General features: G+C 38.6%; 2 protein-coding genes, 1 non-coding gene and 1 pseudogene across 3 annotated transcripts; 2 read left to right on the top strand and 2 right to left on the bottom strand.

The window, feature by feature from the left end:
• Positions 1-3,770: 3,770 nt before the first annotated feature.
• LOC121786867 lies at positions 3,771-5,026 on the top strand (annotated as a pseudogene).
• Positions 5,027-16,874: 11,848 nt separating this feature from the next.
• LOC121788110 (2-methylpropanoate--CoA ligase CCL4-like) lies at positions 16,875-18,818 on the bottom strand. The gene has a single exon (XM_042186986.1). The coding sequence runs from the start codon at positions 18,705-18,707 to the stop codon at positions 17,061-17,063; it is 1,647 nt and encodes a 548-aa protein (XP_042042920.1). The 5' UTR covers positions 18,708-18,818; the 3' UTR covers positions 16,875-17,060.
• A 1,045-nt stretch (positions 18,819-19,863) lies between these two features.
• Positions 19,864-19,966, top strand: LOC121788116. The gene has a single exon (XR_006047569.1). It is a non-coding gene; the product is annotated as a U6 spliceosomal RNA (small nuclear RNA).
• A 2,755-nt stretch (positions 19,967-22,721) lies between these two features.
• LOC121786340 (2-methylpropanoate--CoA ligase CCL4-like) lies at positions 22,722-25,359 on the bottom strand. Its single transcript, XM_042184956.1, has 2 exons — positions 23,648-25,359; positions 22,722-23,008 (listed from the first exon to the last, which is right to left on the bottom strand). The coding sequence occupies exon 1, from the start codon at positions 25,357-25,359 to the stop codon at positions 23,710-23,712; it is 1,650 nt and encodes a 549-aa protein (XP_042040890.1). The 3' UTR covers positions 22,722-23,008; positions 23,648-23,709.
• Positions 25,360-26,546: the final 1,187 nt, after the last annotated feature.

The raw sequence follows: 26,546 nt of genomic DNA, 5'->3' as shown, positions 1-26,546 counted from the left end.
AACTAACTCTCAATTCTCTATTCCGCGCTCATGGCATGATTTCATCCCATTCGATCCACGTGTGTATGCATCCATGCACACTTATTTAGCTTTGATTCCCTACTGCGCTTATTGAGAAGCTCATCCACGTATCAAATCTCCCCTTCCCAAAATAAACCTTGACCTCAAGGTTGAAAATGAGGAAACCTCTCCTGAAGATCATGCAAGTACTCCCAAGTAGCATCTTCCGGGAAGGAATTTTCCCAATGTACAAGAACTTGAGTAGCCGGCCGATTGCCTCGTTTCACCAACCTGCGCTCCAAAATCTGGACCGGCTCAATGAAAGTGGAGTTACCCACCGTGGGCAGCGAGCCATGAAGCTGACCTAAGGGCCCCAACTTCTTCTTCAATTGAGAGACGTGGAAAACAGGATGAATCTTGCAGTCGGCTGGGAGCTGCAGTTTGTAAGCTACGACACCATATTTATCCACCACCTTAAAGGGACCAAAGTAGCGAGGACTCAACTTCTGAAACTGGCGATCACGCAAGGTATTCTGTCGGTAAGGCTGAAGTTTCAGATAAACCCAGTCACCTATTGAAAATTGCCTCTCCGAGCGATGTTTATCATGTTGTTGCTTCATGCGTTCCTGGGCGCTGAGTAGATGATGCTTCAAAACCTCCATCATAGCGTCGCGCGCGACCAAACTCTCATTCACATCATGAACAGCTGAGGTACCTTTGAAGTATGGAATATGAACCGGAGGAGGATACCCGTACAAAGCTTCAAAAGGAGTCATCTCAATAGCCGAATGAAAAGAGGTATTGTACCAAAACTCAGCCAAGCTCAACCACTTGCTCCAAGTAGTTGGTTGATCTCCACACATACATCGCAAATAAGTCTCCAAACATCTATTCACCACCTCCGTTTGGCCATCGGATTGAGGGTGATAAGCCGTCGACATGTGTAACTCAACCCCCTGGAGTTTGAAGAAGTCAGACCAGAACTGACTCATGAAAACCTTATCTCTGTCACTTATGAGGATGGTAGGTAGTCCGTGTAGTTTGAATACATAATCAAGGAAGGCCTGAGCTACAGTCAAAGCTGTGTAAGGGTGAGCAAGACTTAGGAAATGAGCATATTTGGTGAGGCGGTCGACCACCACTAAAATAGTGGATTTTCCTTGAGATAATGGCAGACCCTCGATGAAGTCTAGACTGACATGAGACCATGCTTCATCAGGGATTGGGAGAGGCTGTAGCAAGCCCGGATAAGCACTATTATCATACTTAAACCTCTGGCAAACATCACACTCGCTGATGTATTTCCTGATATGCTTCTCCATATGAGGCCAGTAAAACAGAGAAGTGAGCCGTTTATAAGTAGCAAGGATGCCTGAGTGGCCAGCTGCACTGGAGTTGTGAAATAGCTGGATGAGCTTGAGCCGCAAAGCCTCATCATTTCCAACCACCAACCTACCTTTCCTTCTCAACTGGGCTCCAATCCAAGAAAATTTAGAATTTTTCTTAGGATCCTGCTGTAGCTCACTGATCAGAGCTTGTAACTGAGGATCAGAGCTCCAAGTGGCTTCTATCAGCGGATATAAATCTGTGGAGATTGTAGTAATAGCCATACAAAAAACCTCAGAGGAGTGGAGCCTAGATAAAGCATCCGCAACTAGATTTTCAGAGCCCTTCTTGTAAGTTATCTCAAAATCAAAAGCCATGAGTTTAGAAAGCCAACTCAATTGCCCGGGGGTAGTAAGCTTTTGCTTAAGTAGATGAGCCAGAGTCTTATGATCTGTGCGTACTTCAAATGGTTTGTTGCCTAGATAATGACTCCAATGAGTCACTGCAAATACAATAGCTAGCAACTCTTTATCATAAACTGAGAGGAGTTTGTGTTTTGGAGATAGAGACTTGCTTATAAAAGCAAGGGGATGGTTCTTCTGCATCAACACAGCCCCAATCCCATAGCTTGAAGCATCGGTTTCTACGACAAATGGAAGGGAAAAATCAGGTAGAGCAAGAACTGGAGGGGACATCATAGCCCTTTTTAGTTCCAAAAATGCCTTCTCTGCATCCTCACTCCAAAGGAAGGCATCCTTTTTCAACAAATCAGTAAGGGGTCGGCTAATGATGCCATAATTCCTGATAAACTTTCTATAATATCCAGTAAGTCCAAGGAACCCCCTGAGTTTTGAAATGTCAGTAGGTACAGGCCAATCTTGCATGGCTCTGAGCTTCTTAGGGTCAGTTGCTACCCCCTCCTTGGATATGATATGGCCCAGGTACTCGATCTTCTCCTGAGCAAACTCACACTTGCTTCTCTTAGCAAAAAGTGAATGCTCCTTCAGTTTAGCAAAGACTTGTTCAAGATGAAGCAAGTGAGTCTCATGGTCACCACTGTATACAAGTATATCATCAAAAAATACTAGCACAAACCTTCTCAGATAAGGTCTAAAAATATCATTCATCAAGCTTTGAAAGGTTGCAGGGGCATTGGTAAGTCCAAAGGGCATAACAGCAAACTCGTAGTGCCCATCATGGGTTCGAAAGACAGTTTTAGGGATGTCATCCAGCTCCATTCTAATCTGATGGTACCCAGACCTGAGATCGATTTTAGAGAAGACAGAAGCACCATGAAGTTCCTCCAATAGCTCTTCAATCAGGGGAATTGGGTACTTATCCTTAACAGTCAGCTTATTCACCCTTCTATAATCCACACACATTCTCCATGTCCCATCCTTTTTCTTCACAAGCACCACTGGAGAAGAGAAGGGGCTAGTACTTGGTCGAATGAAGCCCTGCTGTAACAGATCAGCCACTTGTTTCTCAAGGATATTTTTCTGTATGGCTGTGTGTCTATAGGGTCTGCAATTGACCGGGGAAGCTCCATTTGTAAGAATAATTCGATGATTATGTGATCTCATAGGAGGGAGAGTGGTAGGTTCTGCAAAGACCTCAGGCTGATCATCAATGAAGGATTGAATGAACTGTGGAATGGCCTGAACACCTGCATCTGTGCCAGCCAAAGTTAACAGCTCAGAGTGACCATTATTAGTAACTTCAATACAGCACAACTGAATTCCGTCACCATGAGTGAGTAACTTATTCATCTCTTTCTCAGATACTTCAGATATACTCTGATTTGATTGGCCTCCTCGTAGCACATATCTCTTCCCATTCAAATTGAAATCCATAGTTAAAGTCTTAAAATCCCACTGGATAGCACCCAGAGTCTCAAGCCACTGAATTCCCAATACCATGTCACAATTTCCCAGAGGAAGCAATAAGACATCAGTAGTAAATGTAGTACCCCTCAGCACCCACTTCATTCCTCTACACATCGAGTCACACTCCAAACTATTGCCATCTGCCACATCCACCATCACAGATTTCACCCGAGTAAGTTGAAGCTCCAACTTCTGAGCCAAACGAATGTCCAGAAAGTTGTGTGTACTTCCAGAATCAATGAGGATATGCAAAGCCTTCCTACCAACCCTTCCCGTGATCCGCATAGTTTTGTACCCTCTAGAAGTTGAGCCACTTATAGCATGAATGGAAATAAGAGGATTATCATCCTCTGTTACTTCTTCATCATTGTTAGCATAAGAATCCATTACCAATTCCTCAGTCCCATCCTCAATCTCCAACAAGTAAAGTTGCTTCCTAGCACATCTATGCCCTCTCTCAAATTTCTCATTGCACCCATAACAAAGCCCCTGGGCTCTTTTCTCTGCCATCTCCTCTGGAGTTAAAAATCGTCTATTGGTACAGAATTGGGGTCCCCGATGATCGGAACGGCGACCGGAATTCGACCAATACAAAAGGAACTAGTCGGAGAGAGAGACGAGTGAGGGGAAAGAGGATTTTGCATTAATTCAAAACATAAGGAAGAAATACATCGGAAATGCAGCTCATATATTGAGCGTGCGTACAATTCATCACAGCTCAGCAACAAACTAACTAACTCTCAATTCTCTATTCCGCGCTCATGGCATGATTTCATCCCATTCGATCCACGTGTGTATGCATCCATGCACACTTATTTAGCTTTGATTCCCTACTGCGCTTATTGAGAAGCTCATCCACGTATCACTATGCAATTATTTCACTCACTCATAGAGAACTTTAAGATTTGTCATTTACAACATAGGGAAGTTTCCTGACTCCTGACATACTCTCCTTCAACATTTAAACATCAGGAATATATGTTGGGAACGGAAACGTGATCCATTTCACTCGTGGGGCGGGGCAGGAGATTGGGACAGGAACGGTGTTAGACAAATTCATAACTCATCTCCAACAAACCCGTCGGACTCTCCCTGCCCAAGATGTGGTGACCAGTCTAAAGATGATGGTGTCATATCTTCTTGCCTTGAATGCTTCCTTTCTGATGGAGAGCTCTATCAGTTTCAGTATGGTGTCACACCAGCTGTGTTTCTTGCTAAAGCTCGTGGTGGCACATGTACCCTTGCCCGAGCTGACCCACCCGAAGATGTCATCCATCGTGCTGAATACCTCTTTCAGAATGGTTTTGGCGGCTACAACATTTTCAAGAACAACTGTGAGGATTTTGCAATCTACTACAAGACAGGCCTGCTCATCTTCACAACTGTCAGTGTAGGACGGAGTGGTCAAGCGACATCGTTCATAGCTGCAGCCAGTGCCATTAATGACTACATCGTTCATAGCTGCAGCCAGTGCCACAGCAATGGGTTGTGGCATTTACTGCATTAGCCGACTTGTCTCTGATATTGGAGTGCGACGTGATGTGATGAAGATCCCGGTTGAGAGGCTCGTTTGCCATCCGGGCCTCAACGAGCCTGAAGCTGAAAGCCTTGTGAGCCATTCGGTCCTTGATGAGCCAGAAGCAGAAACCAGAACGCCCAAAGAAAAGTAAAAACTACTTGTTGCAGCTAACTTGTGTTATGTAATTCTATCTCATTACATATATATGGTGCTTCCCATTTTACCTGTCATAGATGTAAGATGGCGTCTCTCAATCAGACCTGTTTGGCTCCTTTGATTACCACCATTCACTTGTACGGACATTTCTGATGTTTAATGGTTGATGTTAACGTAAATGTATTAGATTGTCTACTTTTTGTAGTGATTTGATATATTTCTTTGTTGTGGTTTAATAAGAGTTCGTGTTTTTGTTGTGCTGGTTCATATTTTGCAGCTGGCTACTGTCTTTAAAAGGCAGTAAAACTGTATCGAAAATAAAGAGAGAAATTAGAAAACTAATGAGTTTGATTACGACATATTTTACCCTACATATGAGTTTTGGGCTAATTAGGTTAAAAACTAGTACTAAACAAACTAGAAGTTAAAATCAAATAAAAAATAAAGTAGGTAAACATGAACCACGAATAAGAGACCAAAAAATAGAATGTGGAGTACAAAAAGAAGAGGATAGAATGTCGTCGTTGCAACTCTAATCTCTTAGGTCCGACCGACACGTTTATAGTCATCTACAACACGGCATTTCATTATATCTAATACTATAAGATTAAGACAACTTATTAACAACCAGCCACTTTTATTTAAGATATTTTTTCATTTTCTTTTTTCATTACGATATAAGTGAATTATTTCTTGTAAGTTTTAAAAAAATGTATGAAGCCAATTAAGAGCCACGATATGGAGGGGATCCTTTCGTTATGGTTCACATATAAAAAATTATCGGCTCCTCTTAATATCTTAAAATATACTATAAAGAAGACGGGTGGGGACTAAAAATAAGTGTTACTAGTATTTATAACATCACTGCAAAACTTAAAATGCAGTAGAATAATATCTCCAACAGTACTGCAAAACCAATCCCATTATAGGTTTAGGTTTTTGAAGAAAAAATACCTATTTTTAGGTTTGCACTAAAAGTATACCAAAAGCACTTTTCATGGTTTGAGTTATTGCATTCAAGTCCATATCAATTTATATTTATCAAAATAGAAGAAGAGAAAGGAAGAGAAATTAAAATGCAGTGAAAAAGAAACTTACAGGGAGAAGGAAGCGGCGGAGAAGAAGTTATGAATTAACGTAATCTAATCTTATTAATATTTGATTTAGCTATTAAATAGTGGGCTGGCCCATATTAGTATTATATTAATCAATATAATTGGAAAAAAAATATCTATTACGTATTTACTAAGAATGAGCCGTCACTTTATTCCACCACAGAACCCAATTTTATTTAAATTTTCTAAATTTTGTAATTTATTATTCAATGAATAATAGATTTTATATTTAGTTGTAGGAGTATTATTTTATTTAATTTAAGATATTGACAAAGTGTCATGGGGTTAGTGTGTAATTTAGATAAAATATATAGGTATGATTGAAAAGTATAAAAAGTTAGTGGGTGAGGAATATTCTTTTGGGTTTGAGTTCAGTGTAAATGGTTGGTGCAAAATCAATATTATGAAATTTACCCTAAAATAGATTTGAGTTTAGTAGAATGGTTGGAGATGCTCTAAGTACTATCTTCATAAAAAGTAATTTTTGATATTTTTAGTATGAAATTTAAAATAAAATTTGCAAAATGAGAAATAAATAGAGAAAATAAATGGTTAACGTATTCTTAGTAAAAAACTGAAACAAACAGGAAAAAATTTATTGTAAATAAATAAAAACTTATTTTAGTGGACAACTGATAAAGAAAATAAAGGACTAATTTTCATGCGAGTTGGACTATAGATTGAGTTTCTTTTAATAAATCCAGGCCCAACTCAGATCCATTTTAAGTGACCTTACTGCTTGCACGTAAAATCAATTATGATTATGCAGTTTTTAAATTTCTCATAGATTTGTTCATTACTTTAATAAATATAATAAATTAAATAAAGTCTCATATCAATAATTACACTATTTATAAAGATCTTATATTTTGAAAGATAGTTTATAATTATATATATCTAATGAATGATTTAAAATTATTATGAAATACTATATTATTGTTTGTATTAAATATTACATATAAATATATCTTATTGCAATTATTTTAAAAAATTAAGTGTATGGAGAGATTTTAAAAAATATAAATTAATATAACTAGGGTAAATATCCTCTCATGTACCATGTCCATAAAATTTGAGACTTTATCCGATTCGCCTAGTGTTTTTTTAAATCAAAAATCGCCCTTTGTGGGCGGGGGTTAAGGCAGACCCCCAACCCGTAAATGAGATCAAAATATAATGTTTGTATATGCTCAAAAAAAATTCAAACTTCCAGAGGGAAGAAATTCTATTTAATCTGATCTCTTTCTCCCATGTGTATGTACAAAATTCTCTCTCCATAATATACGTAGAGGAAATGTTAATTTTTGTTAATTCGCCCCTCTATGTTGTATGAAAATCATATTGAAATCCTTTGTTATTAGTACTATCTAAAATATCGATAGTAGTATATTTCACAGCCTAGCCATCCCTGTGCTATATCAACTACTGTAGCTCATATTATTATTATTATTATTATTATTATTATTATTATTATTATTATTATTATTATTATTATTATTACGAGCAACTGTAGCTATAAGCATCATTTAAAACGAGGCGTATATACCTAGCACAGAGTATGGTTGTTACAAAATGAGAATTATGAGATCCTTCCCAGACCTTGTGAGTTATGAGAAATGAGAATCATGAGCACTAAAAACCAAAATCAAACCGACAAGCAATTCCATCGCTGTCCAACTATGCCTTGATGAAACCCACCCCCATAATGAGATTGAGACATCCACATCGACGGCAGAAAAATGATTAATGTCTGAGAATAAATTTCAATATATCTCATAATTAAATATATATTATGTTTAGTTCTTAATATTAAATATCACGACTAAACCCTTACACTTAATCATCTGATAATTGATTATAGTGATCCTCTCAAACTAAAATAAATTTTCAACTCAATTGTAAATGAATTATCATATGATAATTAGACATGACAACCGAATGTCACCTAAGAGCATGACACTCTTGTCGTCACACAGTAGATAAATATGGTGTTTGATCTTAAATCAAATTGGTAATAGGAAAAATAGTTTGAAAATTTTGTCAATTATTTCATTTCGGTCCGTCCATAAAATAATGTTCATATTTTCTTTTCCTATTTTTTACGTTAGTTATGACTATAATCAAGAAGATAAGAGCATCCGCAACGCGCCTCGTTGCTGTCTCTATCTCGTCTCGGAGAGACGAGACCGCATCGAGACAGCGTTGTGGGCTCCGTCTCGTCACCAGCCCGTACCCATCCCGTCCCGTGTCTCGTCACGGAGAGGCAGTCTGCGAGCTGTCTCGCCACGCACGTTGGCCATGGGGCGAGCTGTGGTTCGTCCGTGACGCGCACTCACCGGCCCGGGAGTGGGCGTCGTTTATTTCCATTGAAAATGTTTTTTTTGTTTTCTTTAAAAAATTCAGAAAAAATTAAAAAAAAACCCAAAATTATACTAGCCGTTTATAGCCGTTTTGTATAAATTTTTAATTTTTTTTTATTTTTTTAAGCCCCCAATCACTTCTATAAATATCAAATCATTCCCACAAATTAATCCACAAAAAAAAACTCTCTATTCTCTCTCGAACACTCTATATTCTTCATCTCAAAACATTATTCTTCTCCAAAATTTATATCCATTCATGGATCCATTTGAGCAAATGCGTTGAATAATGGAAGAATCGCTAGAAGAAGATCGACGTAGGGAGGAGGAGGAAGCCGCGGCGCCTCAAAGGCGATCCCAGACTTACATCCATCGTAACCGGGAGGAAGCTGCCGCAAGGTTGGTACGCGATTACTTCTGTCAGAACCCGGTATGGGGAGAGACCTACTTCCGTCGCCGTTTCCGCATGCGGAAACGGCTATTTCTGCATATCGCAAATACATTGGCAGCCCGGGAAGAGTTCTTCTAAGAAGGGTTCGACGCCATTGGCCGTCCCAGTCACACGACGTTCCAGAAATGTACTGCAGCAATCCGTCAGCTTGCTACTGGACAAACGGCAGATTTGTTCGACGAATACCTGCACATTGGGGAAAGCACTAGGAGAATGTGTTTGATGAACTTCTGCAAAGGCATCCGGGCAGCTTTCACTGACGAATTTCTTCGGAAGCCAAGCACCGTAGATTGTCAGTTTCTGCTCCGACTTCACGAACAAGTGCATGGATTTCCCGGGATGCTTGGCAGCGTTGATTTCATGCATTGGCAATGGAAAAATTGCCCTGTGGCGTGGATGGGGTCATACACGAGCGGCCACAAAGGCACCCACCCCACCGTTATACTCGAGGCCGTTGCCGACTACAGGTTATGGATTTGGCATGCGTATTTCGAGGTCCTCAGATCGAACAACGACGTCAACGTGCTTAACCAATCCAACCTCTTCACCGAAGTTTTGAATGGTAAAGCGCCGACCATCAACTTCATCGCTAACAACCGGCCGTATAAAATGAGGTACTATCTTGCCGACGACATCTATCCGAAGTGGCCAACCTTCGTGAAGACGTTCAACAGGCCGATGAACGAAAAACAAGCTCTTTTTGAGCAGAAGCAAGAGGCTGCTCGCAAGGATGTGGAGAGAGCGTTCGGGGTTCTCCAAGCTCACTTCAACATTATCAAAGCCCCGACTCATACGTGGTTTATGGAGAATATGGTCGACATCATGTATATATGCATAATCTTGCACAACATGATTGTCGCCGACGAAGGACCTGAGGCTGGAAATTGGTTCGACCCTGAAACCCCGGGAAGCTCTACCGCAAGTAGTCCGCCTCGCAGTGCAGTGCATCCGTCTATGCAAGATCGGTGGTCTGTTCAGGCAAGGACACGTGATTCTACCGTCTACGCCCAACTCTAGGAGGATATAATTGATCACATTTGGGCAAAATTTGGCAACCAGTAGATGCACATGATCGCCATTAGACAACTCTTTCTTCTGCTTCTTTGTGTTTTGAGATTTTGAATTTAGAGAGTGAGCAGAAGATTTTAAATTATGTAGTTTTTATTTTTTTAGAATTTTATTAATGTGGTTTTTTATTTTTTTAAAATTTTAAGTTGTAATTTTATTTTATTTAATGAAGTGTGTTTTTATTAATTGAATTTGTTGGAAATAAAAATAAAAAATGAAATTAAATGTATAGTTAAGGGATGAGATGATTAAGAGATGAAGGGTTGCAGGTGCTGCCTCTTAATTAAAAGATGAGATGAAAAGTACAGTGTGGTCTATGAATAATGAACAGATATGACGGTTAAGAGACGAATAAGAGACAACGTTGGTAGATAGCATAAGAGAGGGTGAAATTAATATTTAAAATATGGAACAGAAAAGTACTTCATCACATTATTTGATTATACATGTCCCTAGACTAGTTCCCAATTTTTGGGGAAGTGTTCCAATAATTGAATGGCTATAATTTTGTAGTACTCCACTTAATAAAGAAAGAGGTCAGATTTGGGATGATTTAAAATAAAAAGTGAACTGCTTAATCTCTCTGGAAAATTTTAGTATTTGTATTTGTTTTTGTACCTGCTGAAATTTATTAACACTATAGGCTCTGGATATAGAGAGTAATCATATTTTTAGATTTTTTTTATTTTTATTTTCACTATTTTTATCTTGTTCAACCTTTTTGACTTCAAGGATATTTCCATCATTTTAAAAAAATTTGATTAAAAAATTTGAATTTAATAAATAGATTTTTAATTTTAAAACAAACTTTTATTATTAGTTTTTATTGTTTAAAATCTATTTCTAAACTAGAATAAAATTATAATTTCATGATGACTCAGATGTAAAGTTGAATTTGTGAATTATTGAAAGTCAACCTCGAGCCCTTACTTAAGCCATTACATCTGCATATTAAATTGCTAAAGACTTAATGATATGAAGGCGCTAAATTTGAGATTTTGAAGTTTAAAAGAAAAGACAACTTGCAATGGCTACTTTTCTAGGGGAAAGAAAACGGTTATTATAGCATGGCACACACTTCCCATAGCCAGAAGACTTTTTTTTTTTCACAACCACTTTGTAACTGTCCGTGCCCATAAAAAAAAGTATATGCAGCTATATTGGACACTTTTTTAGCCACTTTTCACTTTAATATTTTCTTTATATTTAAATTTAATTATAATAAAAATTATCGGACTACACATAATGAGAGGAATGATGTATATTTATAGATAAATTAAATTAAATTTTAAAAAAAATGAAATTTTTTTTGTCGGCCCCTAATCGCCGCGCCGCTGCCCTCCGCGCTATAGGCCGGCGCTTCGCAACGCGGTAGGCGCGTCCTCAGCGACTAGGCGCCGATCGCCCATCCGCCCCAAAATTTCTGTTCGCTATGGGGCGGATGCCCCGCCCACTATAGCCCGCCGCGGCTTAACCGCCTCCGGGGCGGCCGACGCGCCGCCCCTATAGTGGATACTCTTAGAGCATCCACTATAAGGTGGACACTTCCAATAGCCCCGCCACTTTTTTGTCCACAGCCACTTCGTATTTGTCCGCGCCCACAAAAAGAAGTGTCTGCAGCAATAGTGGACACTTTTTTTAGCCACTTTTCACTTTAATTTTTTATTTTTATATTTGAATTCAATTATAATTAAAATTATCGAACTACACATAATTAGAAAAAAACGGCTATAATTAAATAAATTAAAATTGAACACTAAATTTTGGTCGTATTAAAGTAATGGAAAAATTATACAACGAAAATTTAATCTATAGAAAATCACACATGTTCTTCACGCTGCGCCCCCTCCCCTACGTGCCCATACCTCTTCAATCAAATCGTCCTGGAGTGTGGCATGCGTTGTGCTCCTGCGCATATCAGTGAAACGTTGGAGCAAATATTCATTACTATATGGTACACCCATATGTCTCGGCACGGAGGCAACACCGTGACTTGAATTTGCACCATCTTCCGGTGCCCAACGCTCTGCAGCAAATCCTTCATCTTCTATTATCATATTGTGCAATATGATACATGTTAACATAATATTCACGACATCATCATCGTGCCAAACTCATGTCGGTCACCGTATAATGGCCCGTCGCGCTTGGAGCACACCAAAAGCTCGGTCAACATCCTTCCTAGCAGCCTCTTGTTTTCGCGCAAAAAATTGTTTCTTCGGTCCAACCGGTTGGCGAAATGTCTTGACGAATACGGGCCAACGAGGGTATATCACATCTGCCAAATAGTATCCCATGTGGTACTGCGTTTCGCTGGCTACGAATCTGATTTATGAACCCTCCCCCAGCACTCATCATTGAAGAGAGGGGATGACTGCAGAACGTTGATGTCGTTGTTCGAACCTGCAACACCGAAACATGCATGCTAGATCCGCAAACGGTAGTTAGCAATGGCTTCCAGAATCATCGATGGACCTTTGCTTTTGAAACCAGTAGTGAACTGGCCTTTCCACGCCACCGGGCAGTTTTTCCACTCTCAATGCATGCAATCGATGCTTCCTAACATCCCTGGGAAACCGTGCACCTAACCGTGCATATCTAGCAGTCTCTGGCACTCATCAGAGGTTGGCTTTCGTAGAAGCTCTGGACCAAAGATTTCCCGAATCCCCTTACAAAACTGCCTGAGCACCATTAGGGTAGTCGTCTCACCCATCTGTAGGTATTCGTCGAATATATCAGCCAGTCCGGCATAGGCAAGCTGCCTAATTGCAGCGGTGCATTTCTGAAAAGTAGACAGCCCGATCCGGCCAGTGCAATCACTCCGGAGGGTGAAGCACTTGTACCGCTCCGCCAAATTCGTCGCTACATGGGTGAAGAGCTGTTGCGCCATTCTGAAACGCCGACGGAAAATCTCGTGTGGGTAACAGGGTTTATCCACAAAGTAGTCTGCCATTAGCCGCTGGTGCGCTCCGCTATGGTCTCGTTGGATGGTCCGAAGATGAGTAATCGCACGAGGGAGCGCGGCCTCCGCCAATTCCACCGCCCGCGCCTCATCCTCCTCGTCGGCTTTCCTGTGCACCTCTTGAATCAGAGAATTCCACGCGTCATTCCACAAATCATCCATTTTTAATACCAATGGAATCCACAAATTTTAGTGAGAGAAAATATGAATAAAGAGTTGGAATGGTGTGAAAATAATGAGGGAAATGAGGTGTATTTATAGGTAAATTAAATAAATTTTTTATAAAACGAAAAAAAAAATTTCATCCCCCTACCGGCGCGCCGCTCACCGCCGCGCTATAGGCCGGCACGCCTGTCGGCACCGTGACGGCGGTGGTTCCGGGGCGGCCGGCGCGCCTCCCCTACAGTGGATGCTCTTAGTATTTCCTCCCTCCGTCCATTAAAAATAGGATTCTTTGTGAATGACACATGTTCTAATGTGGAATTAGTAAAGTATGAGAGAAGGAAAAAAAGTAAAAGAGAAGTAGTAGTGTTAGTGGAATGTTGAGTCCGTATTATTAGTGAGAGAGGAGAAAAAAAACGTAGAAGTAGTAGTGTTAGTGGAATGTTGAGTCCGTATTATTAGTAAGAGAGAAGAAAAAAAACGTAAGAGAGAAGTAGTGTTAGTGGAATGTGAGGTTCATATTATTAGTAAGAGAGAAGGGAAAAAGTAAGAAAAAAGTTTGAAAACTTTATTTTCTTAAATGTGCTCTATTTTTCATTGACAACTAAAAATGACAAATGTGCTCTATTTTTTATCAACGGAGGGAGTATCATTTAATTTTTTTACCATTCTTACTTTAATTTCTTTAGTTACTTTCTCTTACATTTTCTACTTTAGTCCTTTATACGTATATCATAAATTAATTTGAATAAGTTAAATCTTAAACTTTCCGATATCCTCTATATGTATATCATAAATTAAATTCATAATAGTCGTCCCATAATAGTCACTTGATTACATAATACTAGTAATTTAATGAAATGTTTTAAGATTAGATTAGAATATTCGGTTTATTGGAGAACGTCCAACAGCTTAGTGGTCTTCTGATCTTATGGTGTAATGGAGTGGGCTAGTATATTCTTTATCTACTTACATCAAGTCAAAAGAAAAACAAAGATTACGACCTAATTTATATATGATAATCGTTGAAACTGAAGTATTCAATTGAATTAAAAATTGAAAAGGTCTATTCCCAAAATAATTTTAAAAACCTATATTTTTCTTTGTTATAGACATAGTAGCAGTATCATACTAAAAAATGCAGAAATTTCAATGATCCTACGTAAAATGCATTACCACGTGCACCGACTTTTTATTATTGAAGGAATATTTTTTCTCTCCATGCGTTGCGTTACTATTTGAATTGGTGCAATCTCTTCTTCGCCGCACTCAACTTTGTTCATATTTCCTTTTTAATTTATCTCACTCGAAATATCTAATTATACTACATATGAAAATAAATCTCTCTCTTCCTAATAAAATTTTTAACAATATTTTCTCTTTCTACTTATTTCACTTAACTCTGATAAAATTCTGTTTCATTTAAGAATATGGACATCTTAAATGAGATAAATGGAGTAGATGGGAGATGATTGTTGAAGAAAAGGAAAAAGGTGGAGCAGTAGAGAAAAAAAGAAAGATTGGGTTTCAACTTTCTGGTGCAAAAACTGAAATACTGTAATTGATTTCTTTCATACCTTTTCTTTGAAATATGGACATTCATAATAAATTTTTTTATCCGAGTTGCATCTTATAGTATGTTATCCGGATTTGGATTTTTCCGTATTCACACATTAGTTAGATTAACAAATCACTTTGAATTAGAAATTATTGTAATCAACAGCTATCATTTGCTTTCACTAGTATTCAAGTCCCTAGAACAATTTTAAAATACAATTCACAAGAATCTCCCTTCGTCAAATTTGTCACGCTTCTTTTTTCATTCATTTTATAAAATTAATACTCCATCCATATACAAAAATACGACATATTGTGAATGACACGAGTTTTAATGTGGAATTGGTAAAGTAAAAGAGGAAGAGATAAATAATGTTAGTGGAATGTGAGGTCCATATTATTAGAGCATCTTCAAGGGGAGAGGTAAAGTCATATAACTACCATATTTACTTTTTCTCTATGAAAAATCATACTCCAAGGGGAAAGGTATTTGAGAAGGCATTAGAGCATCTCCAAGGGGAGAAGAGGTATATAGAAAAGATATATTATGTATTTAAAAAAAGTGAAATGTACTCTTTTAAAAAGTAACACATTCCAAAATATATAGAAAGGTAAGTTATTTTTAAAAAAAATAAAATAATAGTACAAAATGCATTAAAAAACAGTAAGTGTAATACCTTCTCAAATACATTTCCCCTTGGAGAAGGGTTTTTCATGTAAAGAGGGAAAATATGATAGTTATAAGATTTTACCTCTTCATTGATGGGGAGGTAAAGATACATCTTCAAAATGAAAAAATGTATAATGGTGTGTGATCAAATACTAACTTTTTTACAGTAATAACTAATAACTAATAACTAAATATCAATTTTGTATGTTAAAAATATCAACAAAAAGACATAAATTTATCAATCTTTCTTGTGTTGATAAATTATGTCTTTCTATTGATATTTAAATTTACATGTTGTATTGATATAATTATATCTTTGTGTTGATAATTTTAATACACTGAATTGAAAGTTATTAGTTATTACTGTAAACTAGTTAGCACACTAACGCAACCCAAGGTATAATACATTCTCAAATACCTCTCCCATTAGAGTGATTTTTCATGAAAAAAGGTAAATATGGTAGTTATATTAGTTTACCTCTCCCCTTGGAGATACTCTTATACCTTTTCTCATTTTGAAGAGAGATCTTTACCTCTCCATTATAACTACTACCATATTTGCCTTCTTTTCATGAAAAACCATTCTCAAAGGGAGAAGATATTTGAGAAGGTATTCCACTTTATATTTTTTAATGCATTTTGTACTATTATTTATTTTTTAAAAAATGATTTACCTTTCTATATAACTTTTTTCCTTTGGAATGTATTACTTTTTGAAAGGGTATATTTCACTTTTTGAAAAGGTAAATGGATGATATACCTCTTTTATTTACCTTTCCTTATTGGAGATGTTCTTAGTAAGAGAGAAAAGGTAAAGAAGTAAGAGAGAAGTAGTATTAGTGGAATGTGAGGTCCATATTATTAATAATAGAGAAGAGAAAAAATAATAGAGAAGTTGTTGAAAACTTTCCCTTTTTAAATGTGCTCTATTTTGTGAACAACCAAAAATGACAAATATGCTCTATTTTTCGTGGATAGATGTAGTATTATTTTTATAAAACGAGTACAGAAAAGAAGTGTGACAAACTTTCAGGGAAGATGGAGTAGTAGATGTAATCATGTAACTCAAATTTATAAAAACAATATGCTATCAATATACCGGAGTAGGAGTATAAAATTACATGTTGAGATTATATTATACCGCTCATAGATAGATATCACACGTCAGTTGGAGTTATCTTGAATCATATCAATTTCAAGAGCAGCTTTATATCTAACTTATAACAAAATACACAAAATTCAAGTGGGTCTAATTTATACTCTCTCCGTCGATCATTAGGAGTCTCATTTCTTGGTGGCACGGATTTTAAGAAATGTTAAGAAAAATGAGTGGAAAAAAATTAGTGGAATATGAGTCTCACTTGTATATATATTAGTTTTAAATGAAATGTGAGTAGAGTGAGTTAGTGGAAGGTGAGACCACCCTATTACTATTTATGGTAAAAGTGAACCGGGACTTCTTTTTGTGGACGAACTAAAATGAAAAAACAAGACTTCTATTCGTGGATGGAGACGGAGGGAGTAATTGATTACGATTATAAGGAGTTATATGATTAATTCTCAATAATGCCTTGGTTCTGATATTTCAACGTTGTTAGTTTATTTGCACACATTTAGCTAAAAAAAAGTATGCAATACAAAGTTTGATTTCAAAATAGGACATGAATGGCATTTTATTTGGTATGAATAAAAACGCAGCAAATAACCATACATTTCGGTAAATGTTACATTACATAAATTGCAAAATATAGAAATGCATCAACCAAATCCAGTACAGTAGTATTTATTAAAATTTAAACCAGAATACTCCGAAGTCAGCGTTGACTCACTAGAGCTTGCTGAGGTTTGCCGATCCCATCGCCTTGGCGGCCTCTCTGAGCACAAACTTCTGTATTTTTCCGGTAGAGGTTTTGGGCAGCTCCGCCTCGAACACCACTGTCTTCGGCACCATAAACCGCGGCATCCTCTCCCTGCAATACTCAATCACATCCTTCTCCGTCGGCTTCTCCTTCACCCCTTCCTTCAAGCTCACAAACGCACACGGCGTCTCTCCCCAGAATTCATCCGGCCTCGCCACCACCGCCGCCTCATTCACCGCCGGATGCCCGTACAAAACCGATTCCACCTCCACGCTGCTCAGATTCTCCCCTCCGCTGATGATCACGTCCTTTGACCGGTCCTTGATCTCTAAATACCCGTCCGGGTGCATCACCCCGACATCGCCGGTGAAGAACCACCCGTCTTTCATCGCCTTAGCCGTCCCCTCCGCGTCTTTCAGATAGCCTAACATCACGCATCCGCCGCAGAGGACTACTTCACCTAGAGTTTTCCCATCGCGCTCCACGCTTTTCCCTGTTTCAGCATCGATCACGTCGATCTCCGCCATCGCGGGGGTTCTCACGCCTTGTCTCGCCTTCAGCTTCGCCCTCTCCACCGCCGGAAACATGTTCCACTTGTTTTTCCACGTGCAGAACACCACGAGACCTCCGGTCTCCGTCAGGCCATACCCGTGGCTCACGACGAACCCGAGCGACTCCGTCCGGAGGAGCACCGCCGCCGGCGGCGGTGCTCCGGCGGTCATGATCTCCACCGGCTTCTCCAGCGGCTTCGGATTGCCATTTGTGAGCAAGTTGAGCACCACTGGCGCGCCGCACATGTGCGTCACGTGATACGTGCGGATAGCGGCGTAGATCGCAGCGGCGTCGAATTTTCGGAGGCAGACATTGGTGCCGCCGACGGCGGCCATCCCCCAGGTGTAGCTCCACCCGTTGGCGTGGAACATCGGCAGCGTCCATAAATAAACCGGCTCCTTCGGCACCGACCACGAAATCAACGAATCGATTGTCACCAGGAACGTGCCGCGGTGGCTGTGGACGACGCCTTTGGGAGCGGAGGTCGTGCCGGAGGTGTAATTCAGAGTCAACGGATCGAATTCAGTCTCCGGCTTAACCCAATCAAAATTAGGATCGCCTCTCTCCAAAACGGCGTCGTAATCCGCCACGAATCCTGGCTTGGAAGCGCCTCTAACCTGGCCTTCCTCGGGGACCAGGACGAGGCGAGGGAGAGGGCAAGTCGGGGGGAACAGAGAGATGGCTTCGAGCACGATCGATTCGGATTGGTAATCCACGAAGACGAGTTTCGACTCGGAGTGGCGGAGGACGACGGAGATGGTTTGGGCGTTGAGGCGGAGGTTGATGGAGTTGAGGACGGCTCCGGCCATGGGGATGGCGAAGTGGAGCTCGTACATGGCGGGGATGTTGGGGGCGACGACGCTGACGACGTCGCCGCGGGTGATGCCGAAGGAAGAGAGAGTGGAGGCGATCTTGCGGCAGCGGAGATAGGTCTGTGACCATGTGTAGATGGTGGAGCCGTAGACGATGGAGGTGCAGTCGGCGTAGACGGTGGCGGCTCGCTCGATGAAGCTGATCGGCGTCAGCGGCCTTGAATTGGGCGGACTTGGCTTCAGCTGATCCATTTGATTTTGGTTTCTGCGAAAGCTGTGTGTTGATTTTGATTAGTGAGATAGATTTTGGAGGGTAGATAAGGCTTATGGAAGTCAATTTATTGATTCCTCTAGTTTTTTTTATATGTGTAATTTTGTATATATGTTATCAATTTGACGTAACTTTTATTTTTATTAGTAGTAGGAGTATTTCTTTTTCTGAAAAGACTAATCCCTTGTTTGTCGTGTTTTTAAGCTTAAAATTACATGTTTTAGCTTTATGGAGTGTGTTGGGGACCTAACTTGTCTAATTTAATTATTTAAGTCACCAAAACCCAGAAAAATCTATTGATAATGTTGGATTGAATAAGTTTTAGATTTGAGATTGCGATAAATTATTTTCTTATGTGGTTTGGTATGAATATTATGTACAATGATGATAGTGATAAAACACACAGATTTTATACTTTTATAAATATTGAATGGTGGGGGTTAAATTATTCTTTTCATAATACCGAGTATTAATTACAAACAGCAACAATTATATTTAGTAATATAGTACAAAATTACATTTTGGTGAATAGTAAAAAAGAAAAAGAGTGAAATAAATAAATTATTCAAATTCAAGTCCCTCACAAAGTATTACAATGGAGGAAAATAAATGGAGGATGATTGCAAGATTGTTTATGAGGCTAAATACAAATTATTTAGAAAAGGGCTTATCCTGATTTGCTGATTAACCAGCCCATAACTCATGACATCAATTTTGTCTTTGCTATGCGACCATGTGAATTTATCAGAAGATATGGCTGCAATCTATCTCTTCCTTTTCTTCTCGTTTCATGTTGGAAGTATTTTTCATTTTTGGTGAAATGGTTTGTTTTGTTAAATATTTTTTTCCTTTTTTGGAAAGTGGGGTGTATAGGATGAGGGCGAGATATAATTAAGGGTATCAAATGAGTCAGCGGTTACATATTCTAAAGTATAAATTTAATGCACTAATAAGGAAAAATAAGTAATAAAATATTCTAAAAATAATTGTAACATATTATAATAACTATCAATGTCTAGTATTTAATGGTTGCACCCACAAGGATGCTCCATAAGAAAACAAATCCAACAAACTACAGTTGTCTAAGTGTGCCTTGGGCCGAACTTGACTAGAGTTGTCAAGTGCGCTGGGCAGGTCGAAACCCAACGAGTCTCGCCTATATTCTGGAACAATATAGAGAAGATTAACATGACCCATTAACAAGATGACATGCATAAATCGAGAAAATATAATATTATCTATTTTATAAATAAATATAAACTAAAAGGTCAATGCTACATTTGGTCTATAATTTTAGATAAATGAATAAAATAATAAATTAGTCTCGAATTTTTATGTAATTTTGAAATTAACAATGTTAATAACAATTTTTAAAGTATTAAGTTCTACTATCTAAAAAAATAAAACGAATAGCGTTAAATGTAAGCTAACCGATAGAGATGTGATAAATATGAATGCCATTTTATCCTAAAATATTGTAAGCACTTCTTTAAGAATGCATAAGCTTTCAGTATTTCTTCAAACCGAAGGCTGGCACTTTGGTCTTTTCTTTTTCTACGTTCTAAGAAATAGAGAAGGCGGAATTGCCACTGCGCTTCATCTTCGAAGCGAAATTAGAAGCAAGGGATATGGAAAATATACGTTCGGATCCGTGGTAACAGGTCGTCGGGGAGGGGCGACTGTACCCTCTTGCCCCTCCCTGGTTCCGCCACTGAATAATACTATTAAATTGTTTGTTAATTTACTTAAGTACTCAATGTGTTTGAATCGAATAAATACAAGTTAATACTAATATTATTAATTCCTCCATGTTCACTAATTGTAATTGACTGAATATAAATTTTAAGAAATGTTACTGAAAGTGAATGAAAAAAAAGTCCTTTATATAATAATCTATCTATCTATACATATATAAAAGGCGAGTTTTGGCCTTTTTTTAAATATTTATAAATTTTGTCCTTATTCTAAAATATTTATAATTTATGAACCAATTTGAATATTTATGGAATAATGAATTCCTTCCTGTGGCTATTACATGCGTAACAATCAACTACACATTAAATTGTGCATAAGTGCATAATTGACAAACATGGTATGAAACGTAAAAATAAATTGCGTAACATTAATTAAATAAATAACAATGGGATTACTTAAAAGTCAAGAAGAATAGCAAAACCACGGTAAAGATTACTAATTAAGTTCTTTTAATCTTTATCAAATCATTAAATATAATAATTATTGCAATACAACCTTAATTCTCTTTAAAGCACCCAATTTAATAAGAAAAAAAACCAATTGGAACCAACATTAATAATATTTTTGTAACTTTTGGTATTGGGGAATTTAAAAAGGTTTTCATTTATTCTTATGTTTAATAGAGAAAGTGAAAGGTTTTGGAAGATACCCGTAATTCGTTGTTTTACTATAAATATATGATATTTGATATCTTATAATATACACATTCCTAAATGGAATTTGCTTTGGTGGCTTCGGTGTTGTGTTGCGGCGTCGGAATGATTTTGTAAGCCTTGCACGTCGACGAGAATGGTGGGGTAAAAAAAATAGTGAGCAAGATGAGTGTAGAGTGTAGACTGTACCATTACAATATTTGTTAACATTCTGGAGAAATTTGACTCGCGTTTAGGTATTCTTCTGATTCTTCATCAATATTGTTACAACATGAAGTTAGTTTTTTTTGTTATATGAATTCTTTTTGTATATTAGTTTTCTCTCTTTCCACTTAATATATAAAATAATATTTTCTAAAATCTCGTGTCATTATTCTAAGTGATATCTGTTATGGATATATAAAAGGAGTAATTACTAAAACCATAAACTTTGGCTACTTTATGAGTGTGAGGATGGTGATTTGAGCGTGTTATTGTTGTGACCCTCAAATTTGCGATATACTAATATTGAATGATTTTATTCATTATTTGAGACTTTTCCACATAAAAATAGATTTATATGGATTAAATTGACACGTAAGAAAGGTTGTTTGGCTAAATTATTTGCTGTGAAAAAGTACTACATAACTCCACAAGTTTGTGATATATTTTGTTTTAAAATTCACATGAAATACTAGAAAATATTCAAAATTCATGCTTTTAGCTGTTATTAGTCCTAAAAATATTTCATTACATCTATAATAATAAATTCATACAACTCATCCGATACAAGCATATCTCCATATCTCTATTATTTAATCTATTATTAATTTATCATATCTTTATATTTTGTTATTCCCTAAGTAATGGTATTTGACATTAGAAATAGGAGACATTGCATTCTTCTCAATGAATCCAGAAATACAATTATCCTTATTTTATTTTCATGCTTTTATTTTAAATTTTGTACAGTTCTTGGTTTGATCGACGGGTAAGCTCCCTCGACTGTCCTTTTATCTCTCAGCCGATCGCAATCGTGACGTCGTAATCTTGTTAAGAGAAATCATCCCTTAACATCATCATACTTACCATGTATGTAAAATGAGGTCCTATCACAGGGGTCCACAAACTATTTTATTAAAATTCATGTCATTCTTTTTGGTATGCTTAGTCTCCTTGTTGGCTAGCTGTTGATATTTCCTCTCGGACATGCTCGAAAGTATGATGTAAACGATAAGTCTAAGAGTATGATGTCTCCCTGTTCGGATGATACTCTATTTATTTATTCATAAAAAAAATCGTGTCAGTCGAAATACTATATCAGTAGTATTTTTTTAGCAAAGGGAATACATTTTTATAAGTCTAAGAAATAACGTGGGGAGTGAGTCTCTTTATTCATCTCATGTGAGGTATGATGAGTCCCCGCAGCTGCATATCTTTTTTATTCATATCTCATGTGCGTGTGTATGTGAATTGTACTACTAGTAGTAACTAAAATATGAATAGATTATAAGAATGTTGTAGCTTGATTTACCCCAAAAAGTCAATGAATTCATTATCATGCATATCAACATTACAAAATTGAAAAAAATTACAAAGAGCCAACTATTCAAAAAAATAAAGCCGACGCAATTCGTGAAGGGACGACGAGCAGCCGAGAGGAAGAGGCTGCCCGGAATAGGGGAGCCCAATGCCGAAGAAGCAGGTGACCGGAGTTACAAAGGATGTCGTGCCGGTGATGGAGAAAAGATGGCCAGCCATGATGAGAAAGGAGGCGTTGTCGGCCAGAAAAGAAAAAAAAAGCAGAATAGCACATCGCCGTGAAGATGCAGCAGAAGAGATCCCGCTGACTGGAGGAACCGCGAGATTTGGCGGCGATCCAAGAGGTGACCGCCCTGAAGAATGTCGAGGAGAAACCGAAGTGAGATGTGATGGGAGAAATCTCATCGTCGGAAAATGTGCAGAAGCTCCTTGAAACGAGTCTAAACTTTCAAGAAAAAAAAATAACTACTTGATACGAGTATAAACTATCAATGATGAATTGAAGAAACTCTATGATACGAGCATAAACTATCAATGAAAAGTGAAGGACTCCTAAATACGAGTATAAACTATTTATCCAAATGAAGATTGTGCAAGTTAAGTGTCGAAAAAACTCGATACTTAACTTGAGAGGGAGTGTTGGAAATATAATATGAGAGTCAAGAATATTGGAAATGATCAATTTAGAGTTTCAAGGAATATAACATTAATAGTGTTATAGTTCCAATTATTTAGTTTCTAGGCACATTTACTTCTCTAGTCATATAAATAGGGATGTACTATGTATCAACAAAAATAATTCAAATCAATTAAAATGTAGTCTTGAAGAGTTCTTCAATTTTATTTTCTCGCATTTTACTTTTCAAACAAAATCCACTATCACAAATTAAACCTGACAGATCCTTACTGATCCACAATATATCAGCAATATGGACAAGGAAAGACAATATATCAAATATTGAAACCAAAACAAAACAGTTTATATTACTTACATCAAATTGCAGATGGAATCCACAAACTCCATCAAAAGGCAAATCCATAGCAGAATTGAGAACTAAAGCTTACTGATGTTGGCCGATCCCATCGCCTTTGCGGCCTCTCTGAGCACAAACTTCTTTATTTTTCCGGTGGAAGTTTTGGGCAGCTCCGCCATTAACACCACCGTCTTTGGCACCATAAACCGCGGCATCCTCTCCCTGCAATACTCAATCACATCCTTCTCCGTCGGCTTCTCCTTCACCCCTTCCTTCAAGCTCACAAACGCGCACGGCGTCTCTCCCCATAACTCGTCCGGCCTCGCCACCACCGCCGCCTCATTCACCCCCGGGTGCCCGTACAAAACTGATTCCACCTCCACGCTGCTCAGATTCTCCCCGCCGCTGATGATCACGTCCTTTGACCGGTCCTTGATCTCTATATAGCCGTCTCGATGCATCACCGCCACGTCACCAGTGAAGAACCAACCGTCTTTCATCACCTTGGTCGTCCCCTCCGCGTCTTTTAAATAGCCCAGCATCACGCAGCCGCCGCAGAGCACTATTTCTCCTAAAGTCTTGCCGTCGCGCTCCACGCTTTTTCCTGTTTCAGCGTCGATCACGTCGATCTCTGTCATTCCGGGGCTCCTAACGCCTTGTCTTGCTTTCAATCTCGCCCTCTCCGCTGATGACAACTTGTTCCATTTCTTCTTCCACGTGGACCAAATCACCACTCCTCCTGTCTCCGTCAGGCCGTATCCATGGCTGACGGAGAACCCCAGCGATTCCGTCCCGTGAAGCACCGCCGCCGGAGGCGGCGATCCGGCTGTTAGGATTTCCACCGGCTTTTCCAGAGGCTTCACGCCGAGGACATTTGTGAGCATGCTGAGCACCACCGGCGCGCCACACATGTGCGTCACGTGGTACGTGTTAATCGCAGCGTAGATCGCGGCGACGTCGAATCTGCGGAGGCAGACATTGTTTCCACCAGCGGCGGCCATTCCCCAGGTGTAGCTCCACCCGTTGGCGTGGAACATCGGCAGCGTCCATAGAAAAACCGGCTCCTTCGGCACCGACCACGAAATCAACGAATCGATAGTCACCAGGAAAGTGCCGCGGTGGCTGTGGACTACGCCTTTGGGAGCCGAGGTCGTGCCGGAGGTATAATTCAGAGTCAACGGATCGAATTCGGTCTCCGGCCGAACCCAATCGAAATTAGGGTTACCTTTCGTCAAAACGGTGTCGTAATCCGCCACGAATCCTGGCTTGGAACCACCTCTAGGCTGGCCTTCCTCGGCGATCAGGACGAGCCTCGGGAGAGGGCAAGTAGGCGGAAACAGAGAGATGGCTTCGAGCACGACTGATTCGGATTGGTAATCGACGAAGACGAGCTTGGACTCGGCGTGGCGGAGGATGACGGAGATAGTGTGGGCGTTGAGGCGGATGTTGACGGTGTTGAGGATGGCTCCGGCCATGGGGATGGCGAAGTGGAGCTCGTACATGGCGGGGATGTTTGGGGCGACGACGCTCACGACGTCGCCGCGGGTAATGCCGCATGAAGAGAGAGTGGAGGCGACCCTGAGGCAGCGGAGATAGGTCTCCGACCATGTGTAGCTGGAGGAGCCGTAGACGATGGAGGTGCAGTCGGCGTAGACGGTGGCGGCTCGCTCGATGAAGCTGATCGGCGTCAACGGTCTCGAGTTCGCCGGGCTTGGTTTCAGGTGATCCATCTTTCGCAAAACGTAAGTGTTTGGATTTCAACTCAATGGAATGATGATTTTATAATTTACTCATGCGCATCACTGCTTATTACCTCTATATTTTACTCATATTTTCCGTTGACAACTTGCATTTCATTTGTTTATTTTTTTTTCTGCATGTTGTTACTCCCTCCGTCCCACATAATTTGGGACACTTTGACCGGACACGGGTTTTAAGAAATGTAATGAAAAGTCAGTTGAAAAAGTTAGTGGAATGTGTGTCTCACTTTTATATATTAGTTTTATAATTAAATGTGAGTAGGAATGAGTTAGTGGAATGTGGAGTCCACTACCAAAAATGGTAAAAGTGAAATGAGTCAAATTATGTGGGACGGCCCAAAATAGAAAACTGGGTCAAATTATGTGGGGCGGAGGGATTATTATATTGCCACATGGAGTCACAGGGGGACTCAGGAGGGGAGGTGAAGGGCTTAGGCCTTTCCCAAACCTTTTTTTTAAATATTTTTTTTAAAATTAAAATAATCTATCTTCAGCCCTTCCTAAATTTATATCTTTTAGGTTTCATGGGAAAGAGATTTAGTGGAAAGGAGGAGCTGAAAGATAAAATTATAGAAAAAATTAAACTTCTTGAAACAATGACCACTAGAGAATTGGGATGAGGAAGAAGATAGAAATAAATAAAACCTCTTAAAACTTAAATGAATATAATAATAACAGTTGAAAAAGTCAATCCCTACCCCTACTTAAATGGTTGCACGATTTAACTTTTAGCTCTCCAAATATCATGAATAGTGTAAATAAGTTTTAAATACTTATAGTAACATTTTTTAAATTGTTTCCTAAATTTAACGTTTTTATTCAAACGACAATTACAACTTGTAATTGGTGAGGTGATAGTCAATTTTTTTCTTTTTCTTTTGTCATTCTCTCCATTTTTTTTAGAAATAATACGAGTTTTAATCCAAATTAATCTATTAAATAAATAGAAAAAGTAATGAAATTAATACTAAAAGGTCGTGGGATCCATTTCCTGAATGGAGAGTTTCTATTTTTAGAAAAAAAACTAAAAGTAAAGAATTTCTATTTTTAGGAAATGAAGGAAGTAGTTTACAAAATCACAGTGTATTAGATAATTGTGCATTTTTACGTATTAGATATTTATTGTTTTAGCAAAACAAACACAACTAGAACATGAA

Source organism: Salvia splendens, chromosome 22 (assembly GCF_004379255.2).
Source record: "Salvia splendens isolate huo1 chromosome 22, SspV2, whole genome shotgun sequence".
Classification (NCBI taxonomy): domain Eukaryota; kingdom Viridiplantae; phylum Streptophyta; class Magnoliopsida; order Lamiales; family Lamiaceae; genus Salvia; species Salvia splendens.
This window is presented reverse-complemented; position numbering and strand designations above follow the sequence as displayed.

Excerpts from the sequence above, each read along its gene's own strand:
- LOC121788110 (XM_042186986.1), bottom strand. The coding sequence starts at position 18,707 with ATGGATCAGCTGAAGCCAAGTCCGCCCAATTCAAGGCCGCTGACGCCG.
- LOC121786340 (XM_042184956.1), bottom strand. The coding sequence starts at position 25,359 with ATGGATCACCTGAAACCAAGCCCGGCGAACTCGAGACCGTTGACGCCG.